Raw genomic sequence first — 22,298 nt, forward strand, 5'->3', positions numbered from 1 at the left:
TATCGAGCAGCAGTTAGACAGGCAGGGGTCATTCTGTGTATATTGATGAGTATGACGAATGAATGGCTATGGGAAGAAACCCCATATCTATATAGTGAGTGTATGATCCCCTTGTATAAGGATACCCTTACTAGCCTTATTCATACTTCTGGTTAAGCATGAGTCAGATCGCTTGGGGCGAAACAAGTACCGTAACGAATGTCCTGGGGCAGTCTGACAAGATCCTTGAGAGGAATCGAGCAGCAGGGGCGAAGGCACACGCCTCCTAGGTTCCAATGCCAGCTGCGATTCAGTATGAATTCTGTGTACATTTCCGGCCAAGTGATTGTTCGCATGGACTAGTAGATCGCTTGAAGGAAGAATTGGTTCGTCATGTACCATAGCAAAGCAGGACATTGAAGCTCAGGATGGCTCGAGACGGTAGTGCAGTCCAAAACCCGTACAGTAGACCTTGTGTGACGCAGGCTGCGAAGCCAGGTAGCCCTGCAGGATGTCCTACCCAATCGTGCCCTTTCCCAGTGCAGTGTCACCTTCGTGATCGACGAGCGATTGCTTACGGCGGTTCTTCGTAAGGATCACGTGGCATTGAACGGTTCATCTCCTTGTAGAGTCAATCAGCCGTGTAAGGCGTCCTAGACCTGCCAGCTCTGTCTTGATGGTACACCAGCTTGAGAGCATATTGTTCTGACCATCTCTTCTCAAGTTCAACTCCTCCTTTTTACTAGTGGACGGAAGTCGCAATCTTCGGTGTCGGCCTGTTCCAAGGCTTTGCTCTCCTGAGTGCGGAATCGAAGTTCGTCGCCAGACAAGATTCGCTCGGCCGAGCTGGAAGACCGTCGGCGCTTTTTGAGGATCCGTTTAGACCTAATCCCGCCGTCCGAACCCTCTTCTCTTGCTTTCTGTATTTCTTCTGCTTCATCGAGCAATTCAGCTAGCTTTTTGAATTTGATGCAAAGCGATGTAGCTAATCCGCCAGACAGGGCATCCGTGGCAAAATCGCTCAGTGCGAGGCGTATGTCACCGGTCTCATTCATGTCATCGAGGTTCGGAGATCGAAATGCCTGCACAGGTGTGAGTCATGCCCCCTAGATCCAACGACAGTGCCTACCTGATATGCGATCTCGGTCTGGACACCAATAGTGTCAAGATCTTGCCCCTCGTCTCGCGTGTATTCCGGGCGCCATAACGAAACCGTCGATGGTTTCGCGCCATGATTGATGTCAAGCCCAATGACAGCCTTGATATCTCCATTTGAATGCTGAATGTAATCCCAGGCCAGCTTCTCGAGGTTTTTCCCGTCCTGTGAAAAGGAAACCTCAAGCACGACTCCAGGGAACGCGGCCTTCCTGTGTCCGAACTGTGCGTCCGGGTGCCGTTGTAATGGATATACTGCACCGCCTTCCCGGGTTTCCTCTAGCAGAATCCGGGACGAACCCCCGCTTATGATGTTGTCCGCGAATGCCCCATCTGTATTGTTTCGCTCGGCAACATGTCGAAGTTGTTTGTAAATTTCGTTCGCTACGGAGGTAGAGAAGACGTCGTGGACAGGAGCAGGCATTCGCAGAGTGAAATCTCCAGTCGCGGATTCGTAGTCCAACCTGTGATCCAGTAAGACATCATCGCATCGATGTGCATCATAGGGTAGATTAGACTCACCGCGCCTTGTCTTCGAGATATTGAGAAAGAGAGCGCCGCCGTTGCAGTTCTCCTATCGCACGAGGACAGTGTATTGAAGGCACGCAAATCCGCGTTGTGAGAAGGCAAGAAATCGAAGGGTCCCGGTAATCCTCTAAAATTCGAATCAATTCCTCCGCGTCGTAGTCAGATTTCATTGACTTCTGATCACAGGATGCCGGAGGCGTCAAAGGCAAGCCGTGGTTCTCCGAAGGGGTGCTCGAGTCCAGATTTGGTTCTGTGCCTTTGGCGAAAGACTCGCGAGCGGAGACGGCTGGGCTGGCCATGCTGAACGATTCTGGATGGCGAGGATGAGGTTGTTAAGGGCCAGCGATTGGTTCTGGTGGTGCTTATGGTAGGACATGCACCCGATAAGCCGAGGTGGATCCTGCTGTAGAATCAGACGATCACGTGCCGAGGAAGCCTCGGAAGGCTCCACAGCCAAGACCAGGGAAAACGATTCCTGTCAGATGTGCCATCGCCGATATCAGCACATCGCTAGAGAACGGAATCGGTTCATCACCCAGAAGAATAATGTAATTTGACCTACACTGAGGGCAACTGAGTATGTACTGTCACAAGGTGGAGAAACGTGCGCAGCCTTCCACTACTTTGCGGTACAAGCCAAAACTAGCCTATGCTTGTGTAATGAGTGCACATCTGCTTGTTCAGACAGTAGTACTGCAAAGTAGAGCCGTATTGCTGGCTCCCCGCAAGACGTGGGAAGAAAACATGGAGCTTAGACATAAGCTGCTATACCGGTTGAGTTTCATACAACAAACCAAGTCATTTTGTTCAGGGCATATCAAAGCCCGCTGGCTGATGTCGTTCCGTCTAAAATTCCCTCGGCACAATCGATCACTCAAGTAGTGACATACTGACGGAACTACATGTACTCAGAATAGCCTCATACAAATGAGCGGCCCTCTCTTCAGTATCCATCCGCGCCACCACGACATGCGACAAATCCTGGGCACGATACTATTGATAGTTCTCGGCCGGCCACTGCATGCCATTCTGGCAGTGTCACGTGATTATAGATCATCGGGCGGACACCTCCCTCCTCGCCACTGAGCCCTTGCTTAGGTAAGACTGTAGGTATAAGTATCCCCACAGCCATCGTCCAGTAAGTAGGCTTTCGTCAAGAAACCAAAGCAGCCAATGAGAGCACTCCCCGCGAAAACGAGAACCATCAGGGCATGGATCACCCACTTGCCAGGCCAACGCGGCCGCGAGAGAGGCTGGGAAAGCCGGCGAGTTGGCGGTCAAGGTCGCGCGCATCAAAGCAATGGGGCCGGCGAAACCAGGGAGCATTGTGTAGTCAAATGACAGCGTAGCCATCCGAGGACTTGCGGCAAGCACGCATAATCCCCATAACCAAAAAGCGCCCCAGACCCAGACTCAGACTCTGTGACATTTCCATGATGCATCAAGGAGCGACGATTGTCGACGAGATAAAGGCGTACGAAGTCTTTGTCCAGATGCATCCAGTCACGCTACCGGGTATCGATCTGGAGCTTTGAGCAGCAGCTTCCCAGAATAGGACAGGTTCCACGCCATGTTGCCTAAGCCGCGAATGGCACAAGATCTTTAAGAATAGCTCGCCCATGTTTGTAAAGAAACGAGACAGCCAAGGTCACTTCTAAAGCATGAATGCAGCCTGTGTATGCACGGGTGGAGCGCGCATGCCTCAATCTCGTGAAAGGAGAAAGGTAGCGTGGCCGAAGCCCGCTTCTTCTGCAAGATGTTCCACAGGTGTGAAGGGTGCGGTGTAGTGCAAAAATGGGCCTCCTACTTTGCATTAGTCTCGCTGCAGCTGAGCTCACGACTGCCCCTGTCGTTCATGCTGTGCAGTGTGGTGTACTCCACAGTACCTCAGGAAGGATGTCATGTTGTCGCTGCTGATACTTCGTACGCAAGTGGATGGCCCAGTAGAGTGGGGTAGCGGCCTTAGGCATTCACTGCGTCTAGACAATAGCTTGTCCGCGGGCTACAAAACGAGGCCACGTCGATCATCCCTGTTGGAAAGTTCACATTGACATGAACAGCAACGAGGCATACTCACGATGACGACAACTGAAAAATTAGAGTTTCAATTTCCCTTAGAATATCTTAATTCGGAGGACTCGAAAACGTTCCGAACCGCTTACAAGGTCGAGACCCGTATGTCCATCAGTTTCGTCTGCTTCGAAACTCAAGCACACTACAGCTGGGGCAATCGTGCTGCCGATAAAATGCTCGTAAGCTTCGCCGATTTTGCTTCCAGAACCGGAGAAGATCTGAGCAAAAAGGTTCAATTCTACGTAAGTTACCTGTCTCATACATCAGAGGCCGCAACTGAGTCAGTACCACAGAAAAACAAGATGTCAAATGACTTATCACAGTCTGATGGAATAGTGATCGATCCTCGCACTGATCAAATCGTATACAGACGGGTCATATGCTCTGACCCTCTCAAATGGCAGATGTTGAGACACAAAGATAAAAAATTCAAAAAAGAAGAAGTCAAAATCATAGAAGGAGAACCCATCACCATCAAAGAAGAAGTCACAGTCGAGGTAAAAGAACTCATAACCATAGAAGGAGGAAAAGTAGTTGAAACCCCTGAAGGGTGGGATGTGGAGACTTTCTGTTATTGGTGGAATCAGGTCACGGATACAGGAATATGGAGTCCATACAAACATCAGCCAACTTAGACATCCTCCACGGGTTCGTAGCTTCTGGTCTCTTGATATGGAAGGTAGGAAACAATCTCGGCAACATAAGACCAACCGGAAGTGAGGTGGTTTCGAAAGAACGCACCATATCCATCCATTCGATAAAGCCTGCCGAAATTGCCTGGCAGGCGGTCGCATCGACCTCATTCACTACGTGTGTCGATGTTTTCCAAGCATCACGAATGCCTAACGTATCCCCGATCAGCCTTTAAGACGTGCGCATTGGCATCAAAGAGCAATGCCCACTCCATCAGAATCTCCCAAACCTTTACTGTGTCCCAAATGTAATCCAAAGTCGTTCACTGTTCTCAATGCGCCCGTTGGGATTGATTCGGTGAAAGTCAACAACCCGAGACAGCAAAGGGGAGTAGAGGGGTTTGCATGGAGAACCGGGATTCGCCTTAGATGCGTCAGCTAAGCTTGGGACAGTTTCGATCACAGTGTTCGGAGGGAGAGATAGACTTCGCCAGCTTCAATGTTGGAGTTTCACGCAGAGGTGGCGTGGAGCGGTTTTTTGCAATTGGGATCACCGCATTTGGAGTCTGGACATCTTTCATGAAAGCATTGGATGTTGGCTATGCTACGTTCGCGTAAGGCCGAGCGGTGGAGACACCTGGTCTCGGGTCAGAAGATGGGACTCTGTAGCAATCCCAGGTTGAGTCGTGGTGCTTCGATCAACATGGTCACGGCGCGACTTTGAAGTTCGACGTGACGAAGTTCGACGTGAAATGCGGGAGAGAATCCAATTGGACCACACGAAGAGAAAGGCGAAGGAGCAGATGGGATTGGAGATATGGAAGTCACCGGAGTTGAGAACCATTGCTTTGTCGCAAATCTTGTGTCTCAAACTCTCCCGCCATCTTTTCGTGACATGGAGTGTGATAACCGGGATGCCGAGGTGGATTGGCTCGTGCGAGAAGAAACAGCGCTCACTCCCAGATCAGGCCAGGCTCACTTCAGATGAATGCAATGGCCGAGCCAAGGAAGAAAGATGTAGGCTGATACATGTGTGTGAAGACCAGCGGTGTCTGGAGGAACTGAAGTCAGGAAAGCAATCGAATTCCCTAGTCACCTTGCAGAGAAGTATAACCCTTGAACGGTCTCATTTCACAGATATGCTATCTTGATCCAGCCCCGGTCTTGCGGTCATGATTCTTCGAGTGCAATGCTTCGAGTACAGTGTCCTCTCGACGATGGATCACGAGCGCTGAATAGGACTCTGCTGACTAGGATTGAGATCTTTGAGGGAATTCAGAGCCATTTCGGCGGCGTCCTCCTTCGCATTATTGAGGTATTCCCGTCGTACCAGAAGCGAGCTGACAGCGTGCGCCCGTGGACGGTCACCCGGCTAGACCAAGCCGTGCGTCCTCCTGTGAAAGAGTCAGTACCGCTCAGAAAGCCAGCAGCGAATGCTTACCTCGCCGATCGGAGACGATTTGGAACACAGGTGGCATGATGTTGTCCTCTCGGCAGGCATCTATTCGCTGTTCAGACTTGGCGGCGCGGGACAGAGAAGTCTCTCATACCTTCAAGGCGCTTTTGCCAGGTTCCCGCCTGGGTGCTGTGGGAGAGGGCAGACATGGCATCAAAGGGATGAGCGTGTGCTATTCGATACACTGCACATTACATCCTGACGGTCGTACACTCGCATATTGATACCAATGGCGGCCTGACAAAAAGACAGCGTCAGGACATACGTAGGAGACCTACGGATCGATGGCCTGCGCTCTCGGTGCGCAATACATACTCCGGTGAGCATGACGCCCCAGGACTTTCCTGGCGCGGCGGGGCAAGACGGCCCCACGCCGGTGGTGCGGAAGCCGGGCCAGCGCCGCGGCCGGAACCTGGTCCCTGCGTCTGGGTGAAGTGGGGTGTCGCGCGAGGGCGACTGGGGCGTGTGCTACTCGCTCTTCACTGTCCGTTGTGCCCTGACGGCGCCGGGGTCAGGGCGTGCACTGACCGGCCCGCAAGAGTGGCGGCCGCTGACGTCCCCTGCTTCACCGAGCAGCGTGTATGTACACTACGCAGACACCCGCTCTTCGGAGTGGTGGAACGCCACAGGATGAACGGACCCGAATCCATATGCAGCACCCCGGTCGAAGGGCTGCAGCAAGCGGACGCCCTGATACGGCCGCATTGGCCTGTATGCCACCTTCGATAAGGTTAGCGTTAGTCGCGTGGCATCCAGTCGTCTGATGGTTGGGATCCACCAACAAGGGCTACGCCTGTTTTGACATCGACGGCACTGACGATGGCTGTCGTCCTGGCTGTTCGAAGAAGTGCCAGTTCCTACAAGAAATGGCGTTTCTCCGTCACACAATCTTGCAGGCACAACCGTGGCTCTGCCACTCGGTGAGCGAATGTGATGACCGGTCTTTCTACGGAGTATTACAATGCCGTTGACAAGCGTCCATCGTCTCTCGCCCCAGCGTGCGTCCCCACACCGGTCGACACGAAAAGCAACTGGCGGATCGCTCTGTTTGTCTGTGCTTGGTATCTGAGCAAGGGGGCGGGTAGCAAACACCAACGGGCGGTGGCCGTCACTGGGGCCCACTATGATTGGTCGTTACATTGCCCACCATCCATGGAGGCTGAAGATCTCGTGGGGCGTGGCAGCAAAACCTTTGCTTACTCCCAAAGAAAGCCGGGCACACCCTCTCCAGCTGGGCGAGGCACCCATGTTCGTGGCTGGCGGGCACTGGGACCAGGGAGGCGTGCGTAAACCCCTGCTCTTCGATTCATCGCGAGAGATCCTGTGGGTGTGCTCTTTCAATCCTCGTCCGCGCATGGCGCAGGGGCGTGGGCCACACTCGACGCGGTCGCGCCAACAGAGTCTCGTCTGTGTACCTCTTTGAGTGGTGTGAAACCTACCCCTCGGCCGCGTACTAGCGCGCTGGGGGCCTCGTGTGGAAGACTTCGACTAGGGCGTGGCCCCGTTCGCACTGGGCAGTCAGGTCCGCGTAGCTGACCGGCCGGGGGTGTTCAAAAAAAAAAAAATCACGTCTAGCCATGAACGGCGAGCGTGCCTTCGCCGTCGGAAGGTCCAAGGTTGGATCCAGGCAGCCACTTCGACCGGCGCACACGCGTCGGACGATAACCCTGAAGGCGAGGAGTAGCGAAATTGCTTGACGAAGATCTCCTGGTGCTGATGGGCACGGCGTAGAGTGAAAACCGTACGAGTACTAGCCACGCAGCCCTACTCAATTTGATTGTCAACTTGCGACCGCCTCTGCGCCTGAAAGCTCTCGTGAGGGGGGGCCTGGGAGGTTAGTGACGTGAATCGCAGTCACGTATTATTTGGCACGCCAAATGCAGTTTTCTCTTTTCTTCCACTCGCTACACCATTACCTCGACTACGTAACAGGTGGGAGCAATGAGTGCCGACCTCGCGGCATTAAATACCTGGTGCACCGATGAGCTGCGTATGTTAAAGTGGTCCAATACGAACTCGACAGAGAGCTGACATCCGTAGATCCGTGCTCGCTGGCCTTCAGCGAGGTGAAGGAAAGAGAAGATGAGGGCCCAGTGAATGTCAAAACCAGGCTCGATGGTTTGCAGGGGCCTCGAAGCACATATGGCGACGATGTGGACCTCAACGCAGCGCAAGTCTTGGAACAAAGTAGGGCCAGTAATGAGAATTTTCTCACGCCGCCAGAACACCATTATGGCCTCGACACTTACACCGAGACTCCAAGTTCTGATACCGCTCAAGACCTACATTTCCTTACAGGTTTGCCATGGGCAAGTCATGATGATCAACTTATGCCGCAGAGTCAATTATGGAGCATACGAGAGCTAAACCTTCAGTCGGGAGGTCCAGCTGACGACGTGGGAATTCCGCAAGATAGCTTGTTTCCCGGCTTCGATAGCTATGTCCTGGGACCAAAGCCGGTACGGTGATGTCCAGCTTGACTGTCGCTGACGCCGCTGACAAAATCCAGAGAGACTCTAGTATGCGGATCGGGCAAACCGAGCTCGCACGAGAACACGTCTTTGAGAATGAGTCTGTACCCGCTGGTTTGCTAGAGCAAGAGCCCTGCTTCAATACTCGAAACAGCCGTAAGAGGAAGCGAAGCCGTCGCTCAAGAAAGCGGGATAGTCTCTTGAAAGAGCAAAACTGTCTTCTCAGAGAGCAAAACAGTCTTCTGAGAGAGCAAAACCGTCTTCTGAGAGAGCGAAACAGCCGCGAGAAAAAAAGAAGCGGTCACTCAAAAAAGCGGAATAGTCTCCTGAAAGAGCTAAACGGTCTTCTGAGAGAGCGACGTCAAAGTAAAGAATCAGTCTCAGATGGACGACTCGGAGGCACCCAGCTTGCTCGCGAAGCGCCACTGCTTGCGGGAGGCGAAGAATCCTTAGACGACATAAGTGATGACTCGTTATCGGGTTATCCTGACCGGAGCGCACTGAAAGAACGGCTCGATCGTCCATATGATTGCTAGTCTCAACAAATCCCATATTTACAGTTGGTTGCCTGGAGCCACGTCTACTCAGGAGTATTGCTTCACTACGGCCATCAACGAATCAGGAGAATGTGTTCTTGGAATCGGCTTCAACCTATCAGTAAACCACTTTCCTCTTTGAACCATGCAGAAACTTGATCCACAGCAGCCTCGAATCACGCCTCCTCTGCACCAGATACCCCTGCAACCCTGCTTGAGAGACCACGCCCTCGAACATGTTCTCTGCAAATTCTGCTGCGAAGTCAGGACTCGTGTCGGCGGCCTTGGTGTTTGCAGACTCTTCTGTGATGGAAGAGCCTGTGAGGATCAAGGAACGAAAGATTTGTCGGGCGGTTTCCTGGTTCGCCAACGCAAACGCGACCTCCATATCCACTCTCCCGGGTCTGGTGATAGCGGGGTCAAGTTCGCTGCGATGGCTGGTCAAACCAGAGTCCGAGCAAAAGTCCAAGGAAGATGCCAAAGGCGAAGTTAAGAAGGATGCCGCCGAAGATAAGCCTACAGACAAACCTGTCCCTACTCCCTCGCCGCCAGCGCAAAAGCTTTACGATTCAGATGGCGATTCCTCCGACTCGCCCATCGAAGACTGGGACGAGTTGTACAGTGATGACGACATGGTCAGAAAGCTACGCCTCACCTCTGCAGATCCGCCCAAAAGACACGACGAGCGTTACGAATCAGAGGAAGAGGGTTTGCCTGATCCTTAGAACGCCACCTGCATTGTGGGAGTTCGCGTCTACTCCATGGACGAGGACCTTGAAGTCCGTGTCGTCATGGAGAGTGGAGAACTAGGTGACCCCAGTTGAATCACACGAAGAGTAGTGCTAGAAGCTATCAGACTGGTATCGACTACCGACATGATACACGACCTCAAGAGCCGTTAGTGACAAGTTCGCCCGCGTCTTGACGAGACCTCCGACAATGCACCCTAATTTCTTTCAAATCACTCGAGTCGCAGCTAGTTCCAATTCCACTCATGGTGGCTCTTTCCGTCACAGAAATTCCTCTGATATTGTCTCTTCGACGTACATTCGGGATGCGCAGGACCGCTGCCCATTACCACCGGGCGAATGAGCTGCTCTTTCTTCATTGACGAGTCTATAGCTACTGTGGCGCTCCACTGTCGTCCGCCTTTCCGCCGCGCCCCGAATTCTCTGACTGTCGTTTTTTACGAGCAGCTTCCGCCTCTTGCTTTCCTTGACTAATTTCCCCGGCATACGTGCCACCAAGAACTGGTCCATGATCAGCGGCTGTAAGAGAGCTATATACCGAAGCGCCACACGCGGGGTAGCTGCACACACATTCTCACCGGGGCGCATCTTTTGACCTCTCCTGCACTCCTCCCCGTCGTTCTCCCATACATCCCCAGCAGCCTTTTGCCCAGTGTCCACCTCTGGGTCTTGAACTCAGTCAGCGCGAAGCTTGGTGTGCACGGCAGCCCTGTCTGGACTAGCCCCGGCTCTGCCTGGAAATCCCGCAAACCGGGCCAGACCGTTCTAGCAAACTTGTCCGGGATTCGAAAGTTAGCTAACGGCAACATCACGGTATCGGGCGGCAGGTGAGGAAATCCTGACCCTACAATTCGCCGTCACACCGAGCTTTCAGCTTGGCCGCGTTTTCCTTGTCTGTCTGCCTACTCGCAGACGATCGAGAGATCCAAGCAAGTAAACAACTCCTTCGGCTCGCTTCTGCTCGTCGAGCATCACAACACTCGTGAGGCCCTGTCAGAGCACGAGCCGAGATTGCAGGAAGTCATTTGCCAACACGACAACTGCTTTTATGCCACCAAACGCACTACCTTAGCTGCAAAGACTTTTTTTGCTGTATTTAAGAGCCATGCCTTCCTGGTCTTGCGTCCCCCCCTTGCATGTTTTGAGTGTCATCGATCGGCGTCGTTCACTTGCTGCTCATCAAGGACCTCGCAGATCAGGCCAAGCGCGATCGTTTACATCAGATTCAATGCCCTTTTTTCTGCAGGATCCGAAGTACCTTCGACGGGGCAGGCTGGGAATTCCATATCGGCGTTATCTTCGCCGAACCCTGTCTCGACATCAACACGACTCCAGATACTGCACTGCACTAATTGAGATCACAGCCTGGCAATTTGAACAAAGCACCGGTCTCCAAAATGATTCTAGCTACATCCCATTCATACATTCACAAAAGAAGTCGCCTACCAAGTCAAAATCCTTCCATCGAACTTTCAAACTCGAGGGATACGAAAAGATCCTCCTCATCGGGAGTCTTCGCCTGCCAGTCCATAACGATGTGAATAGCAAGTTTGACCCAGACAAGCCTCGCCTCTTCTCCACCAGAAAACACCATCACTGCCCTTTCATTCCAAGATGTTAGCTGCGTTCGTACGAATCTGACCTCAGACCACTTGAACCGCAGTGGCGCCCCTTGGTATTCTACTACCAATCCAGGAGCTGTCTTGGTCCGATAGCCTTTTTCTGGCCTCCAAGCTTTGCCTCGATGTTCTAGGTACCAATTTATCTCGCAGTCAGCCTTCAGTGTCGACAGTTGCGCCGATGCAGTGTGAGTAGTTTGGTTGGTAATAGCTGGCTGTTGAACACCATTGTCTGTGCTTCCCTGGCTTCTGACAACTGCCGAGGAAGGAATTCTGTCGGCCTGTTTCAAGGCAAGAACAGTTGAATGCAGTGCGTTGGACGCCAACTCAGCTGGCAGCACTCGTGATGAAGAGTCACTGCCGTTGGTGATCTGTTGTTGAAGCACCTGTATCTCAGGAGCCATATGCGCGTAGGGAGCACATTGACGATCGTCGACTGGAATGATCGACATGTTCGCGAACATGTGCTGGCCCTACAAAGGGTAGAAAATGTCAGACAATGTCATCTCATGTAATTCTAGTTTCTCACCGAACTGACCTGCGCCTTGGTTATCAGAGTCTTGAGCCCCCGATCACCAACTTCGTGCCCGTTCGGCAGGTTTTTTCGAGCTTCAACCAAGTCAAGGTCACTGAGGCTTGGATCAATGTACCGAGAATGGACGGTAGATTCCGGAGATTTGTTCGGGCTAAAGCAGGTCAGCACTGTGATTTCGATCCCACCAAGACGCATTCTCGTCACCTACCTGAAACTACTGACTTCTCCATTCAACTCGACTTCCTGAGGTTCATCATCATCGACGTAAATTGGATTCTCGTAAGTGTGGCCCCTTTCATTCAATGTGGTCTTGGTCTTTGAATGCTGCTGCTCTTCGAGTCGCCAGAAAAGCTGCTGTAGATATTGCGTGATTCTGTAGGTCTATTAGTTGCGAATAATGTTGACGTGTCTTTTGGGTCACTTACGTTATTTTGTCGACTGGGTACCTGAGTCTGACAGTTCGAGATCCAGCGTCTTCATCAGGCCAAAATTTCCGTCCATAGCCGTCATAACCAAGGAATTCTACCGCCATCTTCCTCAGACCCAGTCGATGCTGGTCATTCTGCCAGTCGTGAAGTGTGGTTCCTTTCCGGTCTTGCTTCGTGAAGAAAGTTTTGTGGAAGGCCTGGTAAGCATCATGGAATGCAACGAATCCAGGCACTTCACTATTGGCATAGCCAAGGATCTCGAGCAACTCAGAGATCCTGGGAATGGAACTAGGGTCAGTGAAACATGCCATAGCGAGGGTTCGATCCTTCAAGCGTGAGAACAATGGTGAGGAAATCAATTGATCCGACGGCAGACCATCAATAATAAGGTTGAAGGGTGAATGAGAAGAGAACAGGAAAGCAGAGGATGGAGAGGAGGGGGGTAGGCAGCCTTTATAAAGGCCATGAACATATATGCCGTGCCATCCCTCCAACTAGGGTTTCGGTATCATTTCGACCGGCATCATTTCAGCTCGGAGTTTACATACTTTTATTGGTCAACCACTTGGCATAGTCTTGGTTATTTGTGTTCTAAGAATCCCGTCGCAACGGGCTTTTAACCTTTATGGGACAAGACACAAGGATTATTGCTTTGCGAAAGACCAAGTGTTGATTCCGTCACAGTCATTGCCGATATCTCCCAGACTGGCTCCCATGCCGAGCTGCTTCTGGTCCTGGCCGAAGCGGAGAAATGCCGAGACCACAAAATCCTGATATTCTCAAAGTCCATGGACGGCCTGCCGTATTTGGGCTGGATCAGATCGTGAGAAACCCTCTTATCCTCTTGGTCCCGATTCCTCGCATTAACAACCTTCTCGCCTTTTCTTCTGACTACCATCATATCTGCGCTCTTCGTTGTCGGTCTACGCCATCCAGATCCGCGGCAAAAACAAGTTGTCGAGCGAATGTCGAGAGAATCGGTCGCTTTGTATGTCCTACGGCGCATTGCTTGTAGGATGGGTCACTGACTGACACACATAGGGTGGCCACATCGATTCATTCACCGACCCTCAAACTGGCAAAGTGTACGACTGAGTCAACGTATGCCGAGTAAGGCGCGGCTCTCGAGGTCTTGATGTGCTTCAATGTGCCCGTTCAGAGCCCGGCTCGTCTACTCCTAGAGTCCACATACGCCAATTCCAATGCCGGTCACATCACGCACACTTCACTACCCGTCTCGATGGAGATTGCTTCCACTCTTGAGAAGCAACTCGAAGTTTGCGGAATGTGCGAATCCACGACTAGTCCCGCGTACACCAGCTTTCCGGAGACCACTTCTGAAACCCCAAAGGACTTGACGCTTTCCTTTTCAAATTTTGTCGAGGAGTACAGTCTCGACGCCGCGGTCCCGCGTATCTTTCAGGTCACCGATGTTGGCATGGGCAATCTCGCCAACCACACGACCTTGTACGTGATGCAGACTTTCGGCGCAGACCTGACTCGCTCTCTTTTGGGAAAGGTCTCTTCTTTCGTTCCCGTCTCTCAACGGAAGCAGGATCTCTCCGACGCCATCGCCAGGTCGTGGCGACGTCTTCCTCACTGCTGCGGGGGTTCGCATCATTCGAACCGCCGTGGGCGTTGAGGCTTCGGTCCAGAACACTGATGGGGAAATGACCGTCATCCGCGCGGAAGGCTTGTCATAGCTTCCGAGCCCACCCTGAGGAACCCGGGTGTGATTGATCTTGACCAGAAAGAGGCCGCCAATTTCTCCAAACGGGAGTGGTCTCACGTACACATTGGGGTCATCTTCCACCCCTTTCTTCCCAAGTGACATTATCTTGCCCAGCGTGACTCCAACAACTGACTCTCTCTTCCCGCCGCCCCTTCTGTCGGCCATTTCGACCATCTTGGCGAGGAATACTTTCACTCTTCGTCACCCGTCCCGCTAGCTTTAAAGTTTGCAAAGCACGGAGCCACGTCTGACGGTCATTCGAGAAGCTGGCATATGCTGGCTCCATCCCACAGACGCGTGGTGAGGAAGCCACATTCCACGCCTGATCTGATCATGCCATCGCGGTACTGTGCGCTTACATGTGTCTCGCTCCGAGGCCGAGAACGGCTACATCATAGACCAGTACGACTTCAAGATCGCAGAAGCTCATACTATACCAGCGCTGTCTGGGCAATTCACGGCGATACTTTAGTTGTATAACGACCAGTCTTTGCTGCTTAGGCTTTAGCTGGTTCCTAAGGTCAGGCGTAGTGATGGACAGGGTAAAGACTCATGTGTATATTCGCTTCCGAACGCTACACTCGCGTGTACCCACGATACAAGCTGTTGTTCGATGCAGATCCTTTAGATTCGACTTCCTTATGATATCGTGTTCCAGTGGTCCATAGTATCAATTCAAAACCGATGAGAAGTAGAGTTGAAAACACGTTGCTCTAAGTTCAAGCATCATCAGACGGCCAGAAAGACGCATAGAGGTCCCAACTTTAGTCTCAGCAACACTTGGCATGCGTCTTTATGGGACCGGGAGAAAACCATGTACGAGATGTAACGTGCGGGGATGAACTCTGTGTCATGTTATCGGTAGCTCAAGATATGCGAACAGAGACTATGTTTTTCTCTCCCACCCCTACTCCAGGAACCATGAGCTCCATCCACTGGACCTATGGGCATTCTTTTGAAGCGATCGCTCATCATATCCATGATTCGAAGTGTCGCCATGGGAGGACAAACGGATCATCTTCCCGACCAACGGTTTCAATGCGGGGGCACAAGCCGCGATGATGTCGAGTTGTAATTGTACACTAGATGCGTGAGCACAGTCGGATGTCAAAGAGGGCTCGGCCGACGTACAACCCCAAGACTTGTATGTTTTGGTCGAATATCTTGTTCCTCTCCACCTCCAACGCGAGCTGGTACTTCGATTTGATGATGCCCATGACCACAGCACTAGAGAAGCTTTCAGTAATTACGGCTCGTAGGACTGCTCGGCAGTGTACACTTACATGTAGCCAATACTCAAAATCCCAATCACGTAAGGTCGAAAGTTTTGGTCCATTTGAGGGCTCCAGACCAGTGGGATTGGCAGTGTGGCGAAGACAACGTCGGTGCTTATGTTGAAGGCTGACGGTTTGTCAGTCGAAGTGAGATCAACCGTTCCTTCCGACATCTTGACGTACCGGTATTCACAATGCTGAATACGATGAAGTTCTTTGTTCTCATGCATTGAGGCGTTGGCTCGAGATTCTCGTTCCAGTAGCCTTCCATCGGACTGCACCTGAGGAAGAAGGGAAGTGTGCCGCCAACGTGATGGACAGCGGTGATACCTAGCCTTCTTAGCTGATCCATCGTCTCATCAACAAACAACTGGCGTCCAGCCACCTCGGCAGACTTACCTATCATGACCCATAAGGTCCATTTGTACCAGTTTCGATGCCTCATGTCCCTGCTGAGGCGCAGGAGGTTGAGAGCGACGGATATCTTAAGCCACATGAAGGCCAAGCCAGCCGAGATGATCGACTGCCAGAACCCGATCTTCTGAAACATCATGTAGTCATGGTCTGCGATCGTGTTGTCATGATTTTGAAGGCCGTAGTTGGCCTGGATGACGAACATAATCCAACCTCCTAAAGCACAGAGCTGGTACAGGCGCGCGTCAGTACCATCACTGGGCGCATCCGAGGGTGACAGGCCTACTGCAGAGACAACGATCAAGAGATCATCCCATCCACGCTGCTTGACTACAATAACTCTAGCATATATCCTCAAGCCGACGAGCACGAGTGCTAGCACATGGGATATCGTGACAATGGCCAGAATACTTGCGATGGTACTCTCCGTTGCCCGCTGATGATCGACAGCTTCGAATGCTTCTCGGTTGGTGGCGTTCATTGCTGCTTCAAAGCGAATGAATAAAGGACAGTGGCTCGATGTCAAGAGCGTTTTCTGTGAGCAATCTAGAACTGGTTGAGTAAAGGTGGGTGTTTGGAAATCCGGCAGTAAAGCGCCATGTGTACCGGTGCAGTGTTGCGGCCCTCGCAGAACTTTAAGGTTCTGTCTCTCGGCTCTGTCCAGGGAGAGAGGTCCAATCTCCCGAGCGCAATGAAGAGGGTCGCACTACGCACCCTAGCCTTGTCAAGACGACGCAAACCTGGCAGACTCCTTAGGGTGATCTCGTATCTGAACCCGCGGGGGGAGTCTATCAGGTTGTCTCACGTGCGTCTACTTGTGGTTCTCGAGAAGGGCATCAGTGCGAGAGATGAGCCGATTCCGCGGGGCTAAGTACGGCGTCCCGCCTTCCCCGAAGATCGGCAGACATGGCTGAACCTTCCACCGACAACTTGCTAACTATTTCAGGAAAAAGCATAATGCTTTACTTCCCCTGTCTGATTCTCCCTTGCTTGCCTCTCACAGAGCTCCTTGAAAGGCATTATCAAGTACAGAATGCTCGCCTACTGTATTCCGGAAGAGGACTAGCAGGAGACCCAGCAGGCTTGGTCTCGGGATGGTATCCTGCTCCCTCTTCGACAGGCGCAACCCTTTGAAGGTGATACAATGGCGTCGATGTCCTCTCTCGATGTGTCCAACCGTCTTGACATTTCCAGCCAATTCGCAACAGGAAGCGTTCCCCGCCTGTTCACTAATGACACGATCGGGCGATGATGTTTTCGGTGTTGCCTCGTAACGGCCTCATTGCCACTTCCGGGCGGGAACGTCAGCCTCATCTGCTCTGTCACAAAGCTAGCTTGTCGCCGGCCTAGAGCGAGGGCTCTGAACGGACGTCCCGTCGGAAATGACCGGATATCATAGTCAGCCGGAATCGCGCACGATCAGCGCGAGACAGTGACACACGGAGAGAAGACTCGGGGGGCGGGCGTCTACAGAGGCCTTTTTTTGTCGGCTTGCCGGCGAGAGTTCACAATGAAGACGCCGCCGACTCTCGGCAATACAGACAATCACATTTCCCGTCCTATCTGAGCAAGGAATTCTTTGAGCAATGGTCCGCATTGATTCTAGTTTGCGGGCGCCTCTAGCTGCGCAGTAACCATGTGTCAGACGGGGTTATCCAATGTAGCTGGACATTTGAGTCAAGAGGAAACTCAATTTGAATCTGTTGATTGTATGTTTCCGAGCTGCAAGACTAAACACATTCACTGCCTTTTGGATTTGCAACTGATGCTTCGCTCTTGAGGTGACCCGCTGTTCATCGATCGTGATGGCCGAGGCGAGAAGGTACACTAGATGAGTCCTACACTGTAGAGAGATGTGTCGCTAGCATTCCCCGCTGGCTACTGTCATCGCCATCTCCAGTGCACGGTCGCTCGGTCTCGTCCCGTGATTGTAGCGAAAACTCGTCCAATCCTCTCGGTGCATGGCTCGTGCTACATTCCCCTCCACTTCCCGAGCCCGCCATGGTCTCAGAAGATGCCTTACTCTTCATCTTCTTGATCGTCAGGAGCGTCGCTGGCAGATTGCCACAAATGATGATCAGGTTCACCTCAGCGAACCTGGGTCGCATTAGCCTGAACCACAACGCTTCACAAGGTTGCTCACATGAGTACCATAACCACGGCATCGTGCATGGTGGGATCTGAACTGCTTGGCAAACTGGAAAGAAAGGACAGACGGACGGCGGAGGCGAAAATCGCTCTGCGAAAGTGTTAGTCGCTCGCTCGAGGTCGCCATGGGGGGTCGTACATCACGGGGCTGCACCAGCGAAGGATTACCGTGCGTTTTGTTGCCGGCGTCATTTGCAGTTGCAGAATCGGCTTAACAGGCAGGGAAACCAGCACAAGGTCCGTGATGATGCCTGCTGCAGTAGCCGCCATGGGAATTGCAAGACAGCGAACATTGCCTTCCTCCGGACGTATGCGCTCCGTGAAGCCGCCATCGGTGACACAGAAAATAAGCAGCCCAAGAATGACGATCGTATAGATGAAGATGACCGCAATAATGGCCTTTCCTGCCTTCGTATACCACTCGCCAGTAAAGGTGTTAAGGCAGAACCAAGCGATGGATATTTCCGCAGCACTGTGGCTCAATAGGCGTACTGCCTCTGCAATATACATCAAGTCCAAGCGAGCCGAACGTGCCACCACTTCCAACATGTTAGCTAGCTTCTCCGTTATGGACTGAGACGTACCGATGACGATAGACTGGGTGATGATGGACAAAACCTAAACGCTCATGTCAACATCGCCATTCACACGAGCCCTAAACCGTTTACCCACCCATGCCAGCAGCATCGTATCTGTACTGTATCAGTTGCGCGAATTCTCAGCTATTTCCCTGCTCTACTCACAGCCTGCCCCGTACAGTGTCTTATCAGAGTACCGGATGGCCAAACGAGCTACTAAGGTCAAGAGTGCAATGGTACCACCGATGCCAAAAGCCAGGCTGCTCGCCAGCAATAGCCACGGTTGGCTTGTTGGAGAACCAGTACCGTAGGCCGTTGACTCGTCCATTGCCAAGTCTATCGTTCGGGAGACTGATAGAGGTCGTACTGGACACACGGGCACGAGTCGTCTATGGAAAGGGCGGAGATACCGGCAGGTCTTATACGGCCTCACCAGAACCCCTGATCAGCCCCACTCGGCAATGGCATAATAGAGCTAGCCACAACGTACATCTCACTTTCGCGACGACTACTATCTATTTGTCGACGCCGCCATGAAGTCCTCGCCTCTTTGTGCTATGAATGTGGTCGCGCTGTCTAAAACGGCCATCTGCAGCTGTTTCTCGCAATGTCGCCTTCATCAACCCGCCAGCACTTGAGCAGCGCACATTGCTTCAGTCGAAGTCAGCTCGCTGTTTAAACGGCATGTTGACACTTCTCTGACACAACCCAATGCCACAATTAGTCCAAGATCGCAGCAGGAGAGAATATGAATATTCAGCCTTATGCAACTCACCTCCTGACTGTCACTCGTATCGCACGGCACTAACGGGTGACGAACAGCCACATGTCGAAGCATGTTGAGCAGTCCGCTCCATTCTGTTTGATCGACCCAATGCCCCATAATGGGCCTGCCAGCTCGCGTCTGACGAAGGAAGACGCACTGCCGACACCCACCGGCGTTCGCAAACACCACGCTCCACAGCCAGTCCTGATGCGGCTTGCCGGATCTGCCATCGGCCATCCGTCCGCCCGTTTAGAACCCCCGTCCCGAAAATTAACTATCAGCTATCGGAACCCGTCTTGCCCGTCGCGTCGAGCGCCGTCCAGTCTATTGCGTATTGAGGTGATGAAGTCGGCTGCGGCAGATGTGATTGGTCCGCGAACGACATCCTGATCCGGCTAGTGGGCGACAATGCGCTGACTCGTCCTTCCGCCCCCTCTGATCTAGGCCCGGACGCTGCGGCTTGTACGAGGGCCAAGCTCAGCGCAGCAAAACGGAGCGGTACCTCTGGCTCGAACGACGCCACAGGGTGTCTCCCAGCAGGGGCGTGAGAAAACCGCTTGGTGTCCACAGCCCGTTCGAGCTACGACCATCCATACCCGAGGCACGGACCTTGGGGTTGGCTAGTGACAGCGCCGGTGGTCCTTGCATGAACTTTGGAAGTAATCAGCCCTCCAGGGTCCCAGACCGGACCCCAGCCCACAGATAGCGAGCTGCATAGGGCACAATATCCGACACGACGATCGGCCACCTTAGCCAACATCATTCAACCAAGATTTTCGGCCACCAAGCAGCGGCGAGACGCGCGCCAAGGACGATAGCTGTTGCTCTATGTAGTACTTTCCAACTCGCTCGACAGCACCGCAGGGAACACCCGGCTATCGGTGCGGGGGTTGAAGGGGGTGTTGGAGGTTCATTTCATACGTAATGTCCAACAAACGTACGCTACTCTGCGTTCTTGGGGCTATCGTCATTCATCACTGGGGAGGAGTTGCTTTCCATTGCCACGGCAGGCCATTAAGGGACTGGCGCTACTGACGCAGTTCACCTTCATCTCAGTTGTCGCGCAGAGCAAAGACTCTCAAGTCGGCATAGGATACATTAAATGCTGGAAAACTATTTACTGTGTAGGATACTCTGTCTGAAGGAACCCGGCCAACACCTTCTTGCTCGATCCACCACAAGCAATCATGCCCACTGTACGTGCATCGCGTGAGATGACTGAAAATACATGCCGTCATAGCTCGTGAAAGCCATATTATGCCCATCGCTGCATTCATCCGAGGAGGCCATGTTTTCGTCGTCATTATCATCGAAGCCCCGTGGATGGCGGCGCTGCTGCTACTACTGTGTTGAGGAGATCCTCTTCGAGCTATATCTTGTCAGGCTGACAGAGGTGGAATAGTGCTCGATTGGTCAATGGAGAGATGGTCTCTTTGCCTTCCCAGCACTCGTCGACACCCTCCGGCCCTTACCGCGACCCTTCACCCCCCTGTTACTGTTCTTGAACATGCTCTCGAGGTAACGGTATGTCTCGCGTTGCTCGTCGTCTAGACCTTCAACGTCGGGAGTGGAGTTCATCAAGGCGGCCAGCTCCGCAATAGCCTTCGTGTGGTGTTTGTTTTGATGGGCCTTTGGCGCAACATGTTAGCCGAGTCGTCTACAAAGACTTGAACCACTTACCTTGAGGTTTCCTCTCTGGGTAAACCCCTTGTTGCACTGATCCAACTTGCAGACGAATGGCTTCTCGCCGGTATGTATTGCCGTGTGTGATTGGAGGTTGCCGCGGTGCGGAAACGACGCTGGGCACTGCTTGCATTGGAATGGCTTCTCACCGGCATGTCGGCGCATGTGAGTCTATCACTTTGTTAGTCGTGTGAGGAGCAAGCGGAGGTAGTTGGCTTACCTGTAGATTGCCTGGCTGGGAGAAAGTGAGTTCACATGCAAGCCAAGTACATTGCTGAGAGATGTCAGTATCTCCCAGATCACCGCCATCTCATCAACGCTTACGTATGGCTTCTCCCCAGTGTGCGCACGCTTGTGGTTGTCAAGGTGATGGCCCTGATCGAAGGATTTGCCACAACTATCGATGTCGCAAACGAATTTCTTTGTCTTGGGGGCATTCACAACCTCCGCGGGTATCGACGAGGATGTAGGAGGGGAAGCTCTATGATCGGCCTCGAGCTAGAAATGAATGAGCGAAACCCTTCTTGTGTCTATGTCAACACTCACATTGGGCGATTCATGCTCTGCCTTGACCTGATCGTTCTCTGGAACACCTTTGATACTAGCGTAGGACCTAGGTCTCTCCTGTATGGCCTTCATGAGGGTGTCAACAGAGGTTCTGAACTCCACAACGTCAGCGCCCGTCGGCTCGTTGAACGTAATGTCCTTTGCGTTGAGCCGATCAGGCGTCTTGAAGTTCCCTTTCTCTAGTTCAGCACTAATTGAGGGACTACGTTGTCGGCCATCTCTACCGGATACGCCATCGTAAAGATTGGCAGAATGACGTTCCTTGTGCTCTGGTGTGACCAAGGGCACGACGGGCCGCTCCCAACGTGCTGAGTCTCGGGAAGGCATGTTGCGATGTGTGCAGGCCATATCGCTGTGCGTCGGCCATTCGTGCCTTGTCGCCGGCGTCGGCAATGTGTGTAATGGCGGTGCACTCGGGTATGCAAGGCCCATGGTGGATCTGTCCACGGGACCTGACATGGCTGGACACAACTGGCGCTGTACAGGGCTAGGATGGCTCATCACAGCGTATCCATTGATAGCAGGCTGCGGGTGATAGTATCCCCTTGGTTCAAGCGGTACTAATTGCTGCGCGAAAGCCATTGATAATTAGGACGATGTCAAAGTACTGTGAGAAATGGTATGGGGTTTTCCGCGTCTTGTGGAGAATATCAAGTGAACATATTGAACTCTACCAACCAGATTAAATGGGCAGCTCGCTATATAGAAGGCGACCAGTAGGGACTGAAAGTTGCTTTTGTTATTTGAGATCCGAGGCTAGTCATGTCGTCACAACTGGAGCAACACACCAGAATGTAGGAAGACCAATTCGAATTCCGACATCTGACCATGCATCATACCTGCAGCACGGCGAGAGCTGCAGTGAAAAGGGGCTGAAGATGAAAAGAAAGCGGCGATGTAGCTGCTGCGATGCAACCTACCATCGTGGACAGGCATTCCGAGGCAGGGAAACAGTTCGAGACTGCTTGTCATTTA

General features: G+C 52.5%; 8 protein-coding genes across 8 annotated transcripts; 2 read left to right on the top strand and 6 right to left on the bottom strand.

The window, feature by feature from the left end:
* Positions 1–704: 704 nt before the first annotated feature.
* On the bottom strand, positions 705–1,961 carry CABS01_16555 (uncharacterized protein; the record flags this gene model as incomplete). The annotated part of the gene is made up of 3 exons (XM_060549885.1): positions 705–1,061; positions 1,109–1,598; positions 1,657–1,961. 3 exons carry the CDS (start codon positions 1,959–1,961, stop codon positions 705–707), a joined length of 1,152 nt encoding a protein of 383 aa, XP_060404981.1.
* Positions 1,962–5,642: 3,681 nt separating this feature from the next.
* On the bottom strand, positions 5,643–5,972 carry CABS01_16556 (uncharacterized protein; the record flags this gene model as incomplete). Its single annotated transcript, XM_060549886.1, has 3 exons — positions 5,643–5,761; positions 5,809–5,868; positions 5,918–5,972. The coding sequence occupies 3 exons, from the start codon at positions 5,970–5,972 to the stop codon at positions 5,643–5,645; spliced, it is 234 nt and encodes a 77-aa protein (XP_060404982.1).
* A 3,094-nt stretch (positions 5,973–9,066) lies between these two features.
* On the top strand, positions 9,067–9,555 carry CABS01_16557 (calpain family cysteine protease; the record flags this gene model as incomplete). The annotated part of the gene is made up of 1 exon (XM_060549887.1): positions 9,067–9,555. The coding sequence occupies one exon, from the start codon at positions 9,067–9,069 to the stop codon at positions 9,553–9,555; it is 489 nt and encodes a 162-aa protein (XP_060404983.1).
* A 397-nt stretch (positions 9,556–9,952) lies between these two features.
* Positions 9,953–12,472, bottom strand: CABS01_16558 (uncharacterized protein; the record flags this gene model as incomplete). The annotated part of the gene is made up of 8 exons (XM_060549888.1): positions 9,953–10,006; positions 10,150–10,241; positions 10,838–10,927; positions 11,050–11,180; positions 11,337–11,671; positions 11,737–11,884; positions 11,942–12,106; positions 12,159–12,472. 8 exons carry the CDS (start codon positions 12,470–12,472, stop codon positions 9,953–9,955), a joined length of 1,329 nt encoding a protein of 442 aa, XP_060404984.1.
* Positions 12,473–13,296: 824 nt separating this feature from the next.
* CABS01_16559 (amine oxidase) lies at positions 13,297–13,864 on the top strand (the record flags this gene model as incomplete). Its single annotated transcript, XM_060549889.1, has 2 exons — positions 13,297–13,628; positions 13,681–13,864. 2 exons carry the CDS (start codon positions 13,297–13,299, stop codon positions 13,862–13,864), a joined length of 516 nt encoding a protein of 171 aa, XP_060404985.1.
* Positions 13,865–14,800: 936 nt separating this feature from the next.
* On the bottom strand, positions 14,801–16,062 carry CABS01_16560 (uncharacterized protein; the record flags this gene model as incomplete). Its single annotated transcript, XM_060549890.1, has 5 exons — positions 14,801–14,975; positions 15,025–15,120; positions 15,177–15,294; positions 15,351–15,497; positions 15,567–16,062. 5 exons carry the CDS (start codon positions 16,060–16,062, stop codon positions 14,801–14,803), a joined length of 1,032 nt encoding a protein of 343 aa, XP_060404986.1.
* A 1,357-nt stretch (positions 16,063–17,419) lies between these two features.
* CABS01_16561 (uncharacterized protein) lies at positions 17,420–18,635 on the bottom strand (the record flags this gene model as incomplete). The annotated part of the gene is made up of 5 exons (XM_060549891.1): positions 17,420–17,678; positions 17,725–17,820; positions 17,869–18,326; positions 18,402–18,421; positions 18,473–18,635. 5 exons carry the CDS (start codon positions 18,633–18,635, stop codon positions 17,420–17,422), a joined length of 996 nt encoding a protein of 331 aa, XP_060404987.1.
* Positions 18,636–20,190: 1,555 nt separating this feature from the next.
* Positions 20,191–21,782, bottom strand: CABS01_16562 (uncharacterized protein; the record flags this gene model as incomplete). The annotated part of the gene is made up of 5 exons (XM_060549892.1): positions 20,191–20,267; positions 20,570–20,675; positions 20,754–20,927; positions 21,081–21,131; positions 21,303–21,782. 5 exons carry the CDS (start codon positions 21,780–21,782, stop codon positions 20,191–20,193), a joined length of 888 nt encoding a protein of 295 aa, XP_060404988.1.
* Positions 21,783–22,298: the final 516 nt, after the last annotated feature.

This window comes from Colletotrichum abscissum (genome assembly GCF_030869225.1).
Source record: "Colletotrichum abscissum strain IMI 504890 chromosome Unknown Scaffold_110.1, whole genome shotgun sequence".
Classification (NCBI taxonomy): domain Eukaryota; kingdom Fungi; phylum Ascomycota; class Sordariomycetes; order Glomerellales; family Glomerellaceae; genus Colletotrichum; species Colletotrichum abscissum.